The following is a 12001-nucleotide window of genomic DNA, read 5'->3' as shown; positions in this document are numbered from 1 at the left end:
TCAATATATGAAATTATAGTATCGTGTATAGCTGCTGACGCCACATTTTCCGATACCTGAGGACATCAAATCTTACTACGAGTGTTTTTGGAAAGAGCTTTGATGCGGTACACCAATTAAAAGTATATTTTTTCGAAGTATGTGTTTTGGGAAATGTTTAGTTGGTGGCTGAACATGTTACACTCACGATGCTACTCTAAGTATTAGTTTCACAAATAAATAAACACTTCACATGAACAAAATTCTCGACTTTTACAAGAGTCCCGCACTCGACATTACGTACTTAGTTGTCGCACTGAACCCGTAATTCACGATGTTTTATACATTTACTAACACGGTACACTTTTGCATCAGTCACAGTATTAAATCCGACAACTGACACTACTATTTCACAACGTTCAATGGATTGAAAACCAAATTATTCTTTCGAAAGATCCTCCTTTCCTTCCTCAAAGATGCAAGAGTGTCTTGTAGTCACTGTTATTCTATATCTATGACTTGTAAACAAAGATATTCGTGACAGCTACTCATTCAAAGATAATCAGTGTGTGGAAGTTGTTGACAGTTCTGTATACAGTAGGTGACAATGTTTTGAAATGACGTATGAGTATGGATAAAGAAGAATTGTGAAGTATGCCACTTCTACACTCTTTGTAAGTAGAAACAATTGAATTGATGCGCCTTATTTTGGTTTCTGTTTCTATCGACTTGAGAAGGAAGGATACTCAAAATTGTACATGGGGTGGAGTATGTTTATATATTTGCAGCGTCTCACCTATGCTTTTAGCGCGAAACCGAAACGTTATTCGTAAGTGAATAGCAATAATATCATTTCTATAATTCTTAAACCTTTACTAGTGCTTGGTAAATGTTCACATAACCTTATGATTTTTCTGTGTTTCCTTAAACTGAATAACAACTACTGGAATTTGAAGAGGCCGTTCAAGTTACCGGTGCTTACCTATAAATTAAAACCGTATACAATCTTCCTTCATGCTTTATTTGTTGTTCTGTTTATTTGGCTGTGGATGGATTTACAGTTGACTGAAATGTAACAGAGTTATTTAGATACTCATGGAAACTGCTGGTAACATTTGAAGCGTGAATGAGATGTTTATTTTGCTGAGCTACGTTCTGCGTGCGGTCAAAATGTGGACGTGCCCATTGGAGAATTCATGCTTTTGCATAAAGATAACCAATCATTATAGATAACGATAAAACCTTGATTTCGTAATTGTTTGTAGCTGGCCAAATTAAGAAGTAGCTGATTTTTTAAAAGCTATTCATTGAAAAATGTTATACGGTCATATGCTGTAAATCTGAGCGAAAATATGTTTCTTCAGTCATATCTATGGCTTAGTCTTAAAGTAGAGCTCCAGCGAAGTATCTTGACGGTGAAATAGACACAGTTGTTTTTAGTTATGTTGGTAATGAGCATAATAATTTATATTTAGTTATGTTGGTAAGCATCATAAACGTATTTTCCAGATTTACATTTTGAGCAATATTTTTCAAGCAGTAAACTTTTGAATTACAATTGCTGGAGTAGGGGATAGTCAGAAAGTCATGCTTTGTCAGAATTCAAGTAAATTATGTCTTCGAGTGAGCAGTTGACGGTGTCATAATGTTGCTAGTGATTATTTCTTGTATAACTATCATTGCGTTCAAAGTACTGGTACCATACATACGAATCTTTTCGCTAGATTTCTGTAGCGCGTAATAATATAGCTTGTATTTCTTAGTTACAGCTCGCAGAAGGAAAGCCTCTCACCAGTGAGTAAAAATCGAAATCTGTCTGTCATTGTTCCCAGAAGATGCGTCACACTGCGCAAGCGCAATGCAGAGCGAAGCGTAGACTTCGGTGGCCGGGGGGAATTTTTCTTTGCGGTTGCGTCCTTTCAGCAATGATACTGCGATGTTAGAGATGGAGTGCCTTGCATTGTGTGCACAGACGGAAATCGTAACCCATTTTGCGTCTTATTACGCGTGACAATAGCCATACAAGTTTAAAATTATCTTCGGTATTACAATAGAAAATGTGCAGTGGCACAATGCTGCGCTCCTGATTGAGAAGACAATGGTTTCGGTTGTACTGTTGCGAGCAGATGGTGTCGTTTGTAACAGAACCTGAGTCTGCCGACAATGAGATAGTCTACGTCGAAATTAAAATATATACCATTGTTATTTCTGCATGTGCTGAGTAAAGGGAGTAAGTCCAACAGTGGCCAAAATGACTTGGCAGTGCCAAGAGCGTATGCGGAAATTTATTGCGGGCGGGGATACTTAAATTGCCGCTTTTGATATAAATGATGTTAGTGTCGAGACGTGTCATGCCACAAGAACTAAATTGTATTGGTGATACAAAAAACTTATTATGCAGCAGAGAACTGATGGTTATCCACTCAAAGAATAAAAACTTTGTACTCCAGATTCCGGAGGAAGGAGAGCCAGGCAAGCGCTCCTTCTCACCTCCCTCTCATGAGGTCGCACATGACCGAGACATAGATGTAAGTGCAAACCCCAAACATTTTTTCACAAAAAAGAAAAAAAATAGTTTGGGGCTTGAAACTTCGTGATGGCGTTAGTCCTCTACACATTCATCTATGTGCACGGCTAATTTTCGTACGATGGATGAATTGGCGGACAGCTTTGTTGTAAAAGTCTGTATTTTGACTGCTGAGAAAACGCACCACCCAGAAAACTAACTTGCCAAGATTCTGAAAATGTCTGTCACACAGTTCTTTATCATCCAAGGAAAGGACTTCTTCCGAAGTCACTGGCTAGCGTGAAAAGGTAATACGAGGGTGAGTCAACATTCGATAGAAAGAAAAAAAATATATATTTATGACTGTGGACCTTTCAGAGTGAATGATCTGGAGCGTTGTTGTGGAGCATAAACATCGCTCTTGGACAGCTTCCCGTGACGCTTGTGCTTGACAGTGCTTCACCTCCTCAGGAGATTTTGATAGTATGTTACCGTAGCAGTTTGTAACGAGCACCACACCGTAGCATTCACAAAAAAACTCTTCAATATGATCTTGCCCAATGACGGTTAGATCGTTGCGTTCGCGACGATCCTAAGTCCAATGTTTCCACTGCTTCCTTTGTTTCTATTGTGACAGCGGGCTGCTACCTTTGGGGTGTTCCAAATGTCGTGCAATGTGCTGGAAACAGATCAACAACTGATTTTCACTTCTCCCACTATAGCCTCTATTGTAATACACCGGTGGTCGTGCGGTAAGGCCTGCAATTCTTTGCGATTCCAGATTCTTCACAGGGAGATGGAATGCCACTTCGTTCTTTGTCATTCAGATTTGTTTGTGTCATGTGATGGTGCTCTGACCAACCGACACGCTGTTGCGTAGATGCCCTGGGCGATCTGTGTACGAGCTTGTGAAAGAATTTTCAGTGTCAAATACTATAATTGTTTGAATGCTTGGTAAAAATATGTATATAAAGAATTTTATCTATGTAGAAGACAAATGGAACACGTTTATCAAGATTGCCAATAACATACCTTGCGACGAGCAGTAAGCGGTATAATTGTGGCAGGTTGCCCCGTATGCAAGTCGATATCGTGAATCCTTCAGAGAACAGCCGTCTATGATAACACCTCTCCGTGTGGTGTAGCTATGGGCAGACTGTAAGAGAATTTCGAGTTGTACGAACCTTAGACGTTGAGATTTTTAGGGAAGAAGCGCACTTTTGTTGAGTTGGAAATGCGTTCTCATTCCTTGGAAAGAACAACAACATTCATCATAGGCGCGTCATTGGTTGAACCTTCTGAATACCAAACCCGTGCTTAGAAATAGTTTCCACGATTTGTGAATAAGGCCAAACCGCACACGGAGCTATTCAGAAGAAACGGAATCGATAGATGATCTAAATCGCTGCCTGGTTACCGACGCGATGGCAATCCAGTTCCGCACACGGCGCAACTGTGAAAGAACGGAAACCGCACTCAACGCCTTCGAGCGTGGAGGACAGAGGGTTATTGCTCTTGAGCATGTTTTTGTTGCACTCGGTACTTCGAATGCAGATACAAGCTTAGAGAAAGATGAGTCATTGTACTGTTATTACAGGCAAATGAAATAACGAGGAAGATTTTGGGTTTGTCCAGGAAACGTAAACTTCAATCTGTTTGTAGCGAAAAGGAGCTGCAGACTAGAAAATTTAAAATTCTTGGCTTTTAATTGGATAACTAAATAGTGCCACGGTGATTTAGTTCCTGCCATAAAACAGTATAATACGAACACGAGTTCAGTGGTTTACTTCAGAGGACGGGACATTAATATTTCTGAGATGCGAAAGTTTGATTTAATTAACAGATACTGTGAAAAAATACAGATTTCATCTCCCGAACAAAGATAGTTCGTAATTGTTTCCATTTCTATTTGAATTCAGCCAAAAGTCTGGTCTCACTGTTGTTCTTGTTTTGGGCCTCTTTCCGAAGAACGATATGCTGCAGCTCTCCTCGCTAGTCTACCCCGTGCAACTCTTTTTCATCTCTAAATAACTGTTGTAACCTACATCCATTTGAACGGCCTTACTGTATTAATGCCTTGGTCTCAGTGTGCAATTTTTAACGTTTACACTTCCCAATTTATATTTTCTCGATTCGGTTCAAAACTTCCTCATTAGTTTCTGGATGTACCCATCTAATCTTCAGCGTTCTTCTGTGGCATCACATTTCAAAACATCTATTCTCCTTATCGTCCATGTTTCATTTCCAGACAAATACTTTGAGAAGAGACATTTTAACACTTAAATGTATGATTTATATAGTAGACTGAAGCGACAATGAAAATTTGTCCCAATGCCGGTATTGGAACCCGGGTCTCCTGCTCACTAGGCAGATGCACTAACCACTACGCCGCCCTGGCACAGTGACTTTGCACAACTGCATGGACTACCTTTGCACGCCTTCCTCTTGACCCACGCCTCACCACACTTGGCTTTAGTCTGCATGTATACATCATAGATTTTTGAGACCATATAGTTTCATTTGAATTAAATTTATATTACAGGTTAACATAGCGAGTGTCCATTTTATACCTCTTAACTCCACCACCAATCATCAGTTATTATGCTTCCCACGTAGCAAAACTCATTTATTGCTTTTAGCGTCTTATTTCCGAATCTAATTCCTTCAGCGTCATGTTATTGAATTCGACAACATTCTGTTACCCTTGTTTTACTCTCCATGACGTTCATCTTGTAACCTCTTCTCAAGACACTATCCATTCATTTCAGATGCTCTTCCAAGTCGTTTGCTGTACTTGATAGAATTACAATATCATTAACAAACCTCATTTTTTATTATTTCTTGTCCCCAAACCTTAATTCCTTTTCCAAATTTCCCCATTGTTCCCTTTTCTGGTCGCTCAGTGTACAGATTGAATAACCCCCTTCTCAGTACAGCTTCCCTTTGGCGTCCTTTGATATTTATAATTGCAGTCTGGGTTCTGTACAAGTTCGAAGTAACCTTTCACTCCCTGTGTTTTACCCCTGCTACCTTCAGAATTTCAAAGACTGTATGCCAGTCAACATTGTCGTAAGTGTTCCGTAAATCTACAAGTGCAATGAACACAGTTTTGCCTTTCCTTAAGTTGTTTTCTAAGAGAAGGTCGTAGGGTCACTATTGCCTCACGTGTTCACACATTTCTCCGTGCCGCGCGGAGTAGCCGCGCAGTCTCAGGCGTCGTATCACAGTTCGCGCGGCTCCCCCCGTCGGAGGTTCGAGTCTCCCTCAGGCATGGGTGCGTGTGTGTGTGTGTGTGTGTGTGTGTGTGTGTGTGTTTGTGTTGTCCTTAGCGTTAAGTTAGTCTAAGTTACATTAAATAGTGCGTGAGCCTAGGGACCCATGACCTCAGCAGTTTGGTCCCATAGAACCTTACCCCAAATTTCAAAACATTTCTCCGTCATGCAAACTAATCTTACCCGACGTTGGCTTCAACCAGTTTTCCATTCTCCGTAAACAATCCGTGCCAGTATTTTGCGAGCCTAGCTTATTAAACTGATACTTCGGTAATATTTCCCCCCGTCAGCAGCTGCCTTCCTTAGAAATGGAATTATTTTACAGGCTTCGTGAAAACTGAGGGTATTCCGCCTCTCTCATGTACCTTACACACCAAGTAGAATAGTTTTTTCGTGGCTGGCATTCTGAGGGAATGTCGTCTACTCCAGGATGCCTTGTGTCGAGTGCTCAGTCAAACTCTTCTATAGTAGTATAACTCCAAACTCATCTTCAGTTACCCTTTGTACGATGTTTGTCCGGAAAATACGTATAAAAGTTGAATAATAACTTTATTTTACAATTATTCAGGTATTACAATATGGTCTCCTTCAAAGTACTCGCCCTGAGACGCGATACACTTCTGCCAACGCCGTTTCCACTGTTGATAACATTGCTGAAAGTCTTCAGTTGTGATGTTCAGTGCCGTGTCGTTTCCGCCTTGATAGCTTCCACATCTCCCAAGTGCCGCCCCCCCCCCCCCCCCCCAAGCACCATTTTGCGTTTCGGGAACATGAAGAAGTCACAGGGGGGCTAAATCGGGTGAATAAGGCGGGTGGTCTGTCACGGTGATTGAGCTTCGGGCCAAAAACTCGCGCACAACGAGCGACGTTTAAGCGGGCGCATTGTCGTGATGAAGGATCCACCTGCCCCCTTTTGCCAACTCCGGTCGAACTAGGGCCACACGAGCTCTGAGACGTGTCAGAAGCTCAACGTAAAAATTTCCGTTCACTCTGGCCGGGAGGGACAAATTCCATGTGAACAATGCCCCTAGAATCAAAGAAAACAATCAACATTGTCTTCACATTGGACCTTGATTTTCGCGACTTTTTTGTTCTCGGTTCTCCTGCTAGTTTCCATTCCTTGCTTTGAGATTTGAGCTCCACATCGAATTCGTAAAACCAGGACTCGTCTCCAGTGATGACTCGGTTGAGAAAGTCCCGTCGTTCCTCTGCTTCCAACCAATCCTCACAGCACTCAACCCTCTTTGCTTTCTGTTCTGGCGTCAAGAGCTTCGGTACGATTTTCGCACACAATTTCATTTCAAGTTTTTGTGTCAGGATTTCGTGAACGATTGTTTTGGTGATTGACAGCTCGTCAGCAATCATTCTGACTGTCAATCTACGGTCTTTAAGAACACAAGCCCGAATTCGTTCAACATTTGCATCGGAACTCGATGCCGACGGGCGTCCTGGGCGAGGGTCATCGTTCACTTCTTCTCGGCCATCCCGGAACCTTTTTAACCACTTGTTCACGGTTGGTTCCTTCAGAGAATTGTCTCCGTAAACCTGTTCCACCGTAAACCTGTTTCAAACACTCAAAAATCTCACGGCCATTCTTGCCTAGCTTTGCAAGAACTTGATGTTGACGCGCTGTTCCTCAATCAGAGAGAGCTCCATGCCGACGGCAGGTGAAAAAGGGTAACTGTCACAAGCTGTCGCACACTCCACCTTCACGCAGAGTGCTCTGACTCGAACTGAGAGTTGATGGGATTGATTACAGCAGTAGTCCCACCTGGCGGTGACTGCAACTTGTAACATAAAGACATTATTCAACTTTTTATCGTATTTTCCAGACAAACCTCGTATAATATTACCGTCAGCATACCCATTCTGTATATTCCTTCCACCATTCAGCTTTTCCTTCTTTGGTTAGTACTGGCTTGTCGTCCGAGCTTTTGATATTCATGAAACTACTTGTCTTTTCTCCGAAGGTCTCATAACTTTCCAATGTCGGCATGCAACTTTGCCCTATTTGTGCAACCTTATATATCCTTTCATTTCGTGTATAGTTATTCCTGCATTGCCATTTAGCACTTCGTGTCAGTGTCATTTGTTAGACTTTTGTAGTCCTTATGCTGTTCTTTATCCAAGAATTTCTACTGAACTTTGCCTTTTTTCCCCCTTGTTTGTTTCTCTGCTGCGTTCACTATTTAATCTCTCAAGACTACCCATTCGTCTTTTGCTGTGTTCCTAACCCCTGTTTCAGACAATCTTTGTCTAATGCCCGCTCTGAAACTCTCATCAACCTCTGATTCTTTCTTTATGCAGGTCTCATCTCCTCAGTTTTCTACTCTTTTGCAGTTTCTTCAGTTTTAATCTATAGTTCATAACCGACAAATTATGCGCATGGTCCATATCTGCCCCTGGAAGTGTTTTGCTGTTTAAAATCTGTCTTCGGAATGTCTGTCTTACCGTTATGTTGGCTATTTGAAACCTTCTTGTGTCACAAGGTCTTTTCCACGTACACAGCCTTATTTCATGATTTTTAAACCAAGCTTTAGCGATGATTAAATTATTTTCTATGCCAAATTCTACCAGGGAGTCTTTCATACCTTTCCCCAGTTCGTGTTATCCTACTATATATCCTTTTCTTCTTTTTCTTACTATCGAATTCCAATCCTCCGTTACAAATAACTGTGTTTTGTCTTAACTGTCTGAATAATTTCTTTTACAATACTCTATTTCTCTCTTCATCATCTGCCCGTCGGATGGTATCTAAACTTGCACTATTGTGGTAGGTGTAGGCTTCATGTTTCTCTTGGCTATGGCAGTGCGTTCGCTATGCCGTCCATAATAGCTTATCCGTTTTCCTATTTTCTTATTAATTTACTAGCTTAGCGCCCGCTGCTTCGCTCGCGTAGACTGCATGGTTCTGCACAGATTTTTTTTATATTTTCCTTTAATCACATTTTTATGTTGTTCACAAATTGCAACTCTTTTGAAACTTTACACATTAGTTAAGGCCGTAGAAGCATGGTCTTTTCCGAATGTACTTCTGACCAAAAGCAATTCTGGAATCCAAGGTTTTTGTTAATCATGCTTTTTGAGTTCTTGTGGTGATATTCCCATGGAAACTTTCATCCCCTAACACATATTACTTTATATATAGCCGAGAAGTCAAAACCCATTTTTTATAAATTTGGCCATAAAATTGCTTTCACAATGAAATATTTTCATAAAACTTTTCACCCCTATATCACCCCGTAATGGATTGAATTTTCGAAAATACCAAAGCACTTTTTTTTTTAAATTTCTAACCGAAAGGCCAGGTACACATTTTCTTATGTTTAGCTGTAAAATTGCTTTCATAATGATATATTTTCATAAAAATTTTCATCCCCTATTTCACCCCGTTAGGGAATCAGTTTCCAAAAACACTGAAACATGTATTTTTTTATTTCTAATGGAGACCTCAAATCTCTGTTTTAATAGAAGTAGCTTTAAAAATGCTTTAATAGTACTTTAATAATGATTTACTTTCAAAAAAACTTTCACCCACTATTTTACCTCCTTTCCAAAAGTACAGAAACATGTATTTCTTTATTTCTCACCGAAAAACCAAATACCAAATTTCGCAGGTAGAGCTTCAGAATTACCTTAATACCGACATCTTTTCAAAAAAAAAATCTCCTATTTAACCCCACCCCTCACCCCTTAGGGGTGGAATTTCGAAAAATCCCTTTTCAAACGACGCCTACACAGTAAGGTCAACGCCCCTTCCTTAGCGGTTTTGGCTGGGCGATGACGAGTCAGTCTGGACATAGCCTATTATATATTCAGATTAGACCTACTCCTACGTTATACCTATTTGATTTTTTTATTTAAAACCCTGTATTCATCTGAGCAGAAGCCCGGTTCTTCCTGCCACAACGCTTCACTATAACAGGTGGTGGTGGTGGTTAGTGTTTAACGTCCCGTCGACAACGAGGTCATTAGAGACGGAGCGCAAGCTCGGGTTAGGGAAGGATTGGGAAGGAAATCGGCCGTGCCCTTTCAAAGGAACCATCCCGGCATTTGCCTGAAACGATTTAGGGAAATCACGGAAAACCTAAATCAGGATGGCCGGAGACGGGATTGAACCGTCGTCCTCCCGAATGCGAGTCCAGTATGCTAACCACTGCGCCACCTCGCTCGGTTCACTATAACAGGAATTAGGATATAAACGAATATTATAAGTTAGACAAAGTCTTTCATTTACAGTTACTTGATCTTGGGCTGCGCATTTGTTTCGCGTAATAGTACGAGGGCGTTTTGAAAATTAATGCCTTCGAATTTTTTATGTGAAAGCTCTTGAAGCTTTTTAAATAAAACAAACGTTATTAATATTCTACATCTTTATTCTTCATGTGTACATATTTATTTCTAGCATAGTCACCGTGACCACGAAAAAAATTCGCCCAACAAGAGACCAGTTTGTTGATACCGTCACTGTAGAATCTTAGCTGACGAAGCCACAACCTCCCCTTTGTTTGCCCCGCTTCATTACTTTAAAACTGAGTCCTCGAAGGTGTTGTTTATATTCTGGATAGTCGGGGATGTATGGAGGGTGATCAGTGACAGTGAACCAAGGCGTCGGATTGTTTACAGACTGCGCAGAGCTCTTTTGTGGTCAGGCATTGTCATGCTGACGGAAAGGGGACTCCTTGTGTGGACGAACTCTCCGAATTAGAAACTCGATTGAAGCACTTTCTCACGCACGCAGGATTAGCCAAGCAGTCTAAGCCGCTGCAGTCATGGACTGTGCGGCTGGTCCCGGCAGAGGTTCGAGTCCTCCCTCTGGCATGGGTGTGTGTGTTTGTCCTTAGGACAATTTAGCGTAAGTAGTGTGTAAGCTTAGGGGCTGATGACCTTAGCAGTTAAGTCCCATAAGATTTCACACACATTTGAACATTTTTTTTTCTCACGCACCGACATAGTTAACATTATCCGCCGCCATGTTACACTCTACGATTCGGAGCCCACTAGCAGCAGAGTGTTGCAAATATTTATACATGAACAATAAAAATGTAGATTGTTAATAACGACCGAGCGAGATAGCACTGTGGTTAGCACGCTGGACTCGCATTTGGGAGGACGACGGATCAAAACCGCGTCCGGCCATCCTGATTCAGGTTTTCCCGTAGCTTTCCTGCACGGCCGACTTCCTTCCCCATTCTTTCCTAATCTGGTGGGACCAATGACCTCGCTGTTTGGTCCTCTCCCCCAAATTAAACGCACTTGACCTGTTAATAACGTTTTTAATGCAAAAAGTGTTAAATGTTGTTATGTAAAAAATTCGAAACACAGCTTTTCAGCTCACGTTCGTGCTTTTCACGCAACGAAATCACTATTGGATGCACTGTAGCGGAGACCACAAAAATATTTTGAGATATAAACGCCCTTCAGCGTATTGGATGCACTGTAGCGGGGACCGCAAAGATATTTTGAGATGTAAACCACCTTCAACGAATACATGAAGTGATGAAAGCACAAGGAGCAGAAACTGGACTCACTGGAAAAGAAAATGAGACAAAATATATGATAAAGGCCAATTATAAGACCAGAAGAATTGCGCTTGACCTGAAGGCCTCTTAGAATTTTTTTGAAGGTGTCACTTGCTTCAGTTATTTAGGGATCCTCATGGTTCAAAACTTCAAGTACAAATCATTACCATTTTATTATGTTAATGAGATTTTGCGATTCGATGGTCAAAACCTTGTTTTGCTGTAAGGGACAGGGTCGGAGGAATATTTCGTGCTTTAGCAGTCAAACACTAATAATGCATCCCCATCGAGATTAATGTACGGTGAAAATTATAACCCTCTGTGCCATTTCTTTATAGATGAAACGTTTCCTTTATCACGGTACTTAATGAAACCATTTTCAAAAAATATGTGAACGATGTGCAAAGAGTTTCTAAGAATAAGTAAATCAGAGGAAGAAAAGCACTTCGGGAATGTATTATGATGATTAGAAAAATTAGTATTAAAAACTTGTTCATCCGTTAATGGAATAACGCAGCTGTGAGAAACTGCAGTCACTGGCGACTGGTACGGTGAGTCACCTCAACTGGTTACAAACGGTTTACTGGCGGTTTCCAACTAGTAGCGCCGTGTGCGGCTTTCCATTGAATCAAGCACGTGCTAATTGTCAAGCTACCTGTCATAAGCAGTTCCCTGTGCGGACGGCTTTTGGAAGGACAAAATTTGTACCGTCTTGCCACTTA

At 41.1% G+C, this 12001-nt stretch overlaps 1 protein-coding gene across 3 annotated transcripts in view; it reads left to right on the top strand.

Moving 5' to 3' along the window:
- The first annotated feature begins 533 nt into the window (after positions 1–533).
- Positions 534–12001, top strand: part of LOC124794874 (protein pellino) — a 451201-nt gene continuing 439733 nt past the window's right edge. Inside the window, exon 1 of one of the 3 annotated variants that reach the window (XM_047258555.1) lies at positions 534–653. In XM_047258555.1, coding sequence (XP_047114511.1) covers positions 634–653 — 20 coding nt within the window. In that variant the 5' untranslated portion in view covers positions 534–633. Of the gene's footprint in view, positions 654–701; positions 809–12001 lie in introns of those variants that run through there. The other 2 variants (XM_047258553.1, XM_047258554.1) reach the window with 2 other exon arrangements.

Source organism: Schistocerca piceifrons, chromosome 4 (genome assembly GCF_021461385.2).
Source record: "Schistocerca piceifrons isolate TAMUIC-IGC-003096 chromosome 4, iqSchPice1.1, whole genome shotgun sequence".
Lineage (NCBI taxonomy): Eukaryota > Metazoa > Arthropoda > Insecta > Orthoptera > Acrididae > Schistocerca > Schistocerca piceifrons.
The sequence above is the reverse complement of the archived record's forward strand: the minus strand, read 5'-3'. Positions and strand labels throughout refer to the sequence as shown.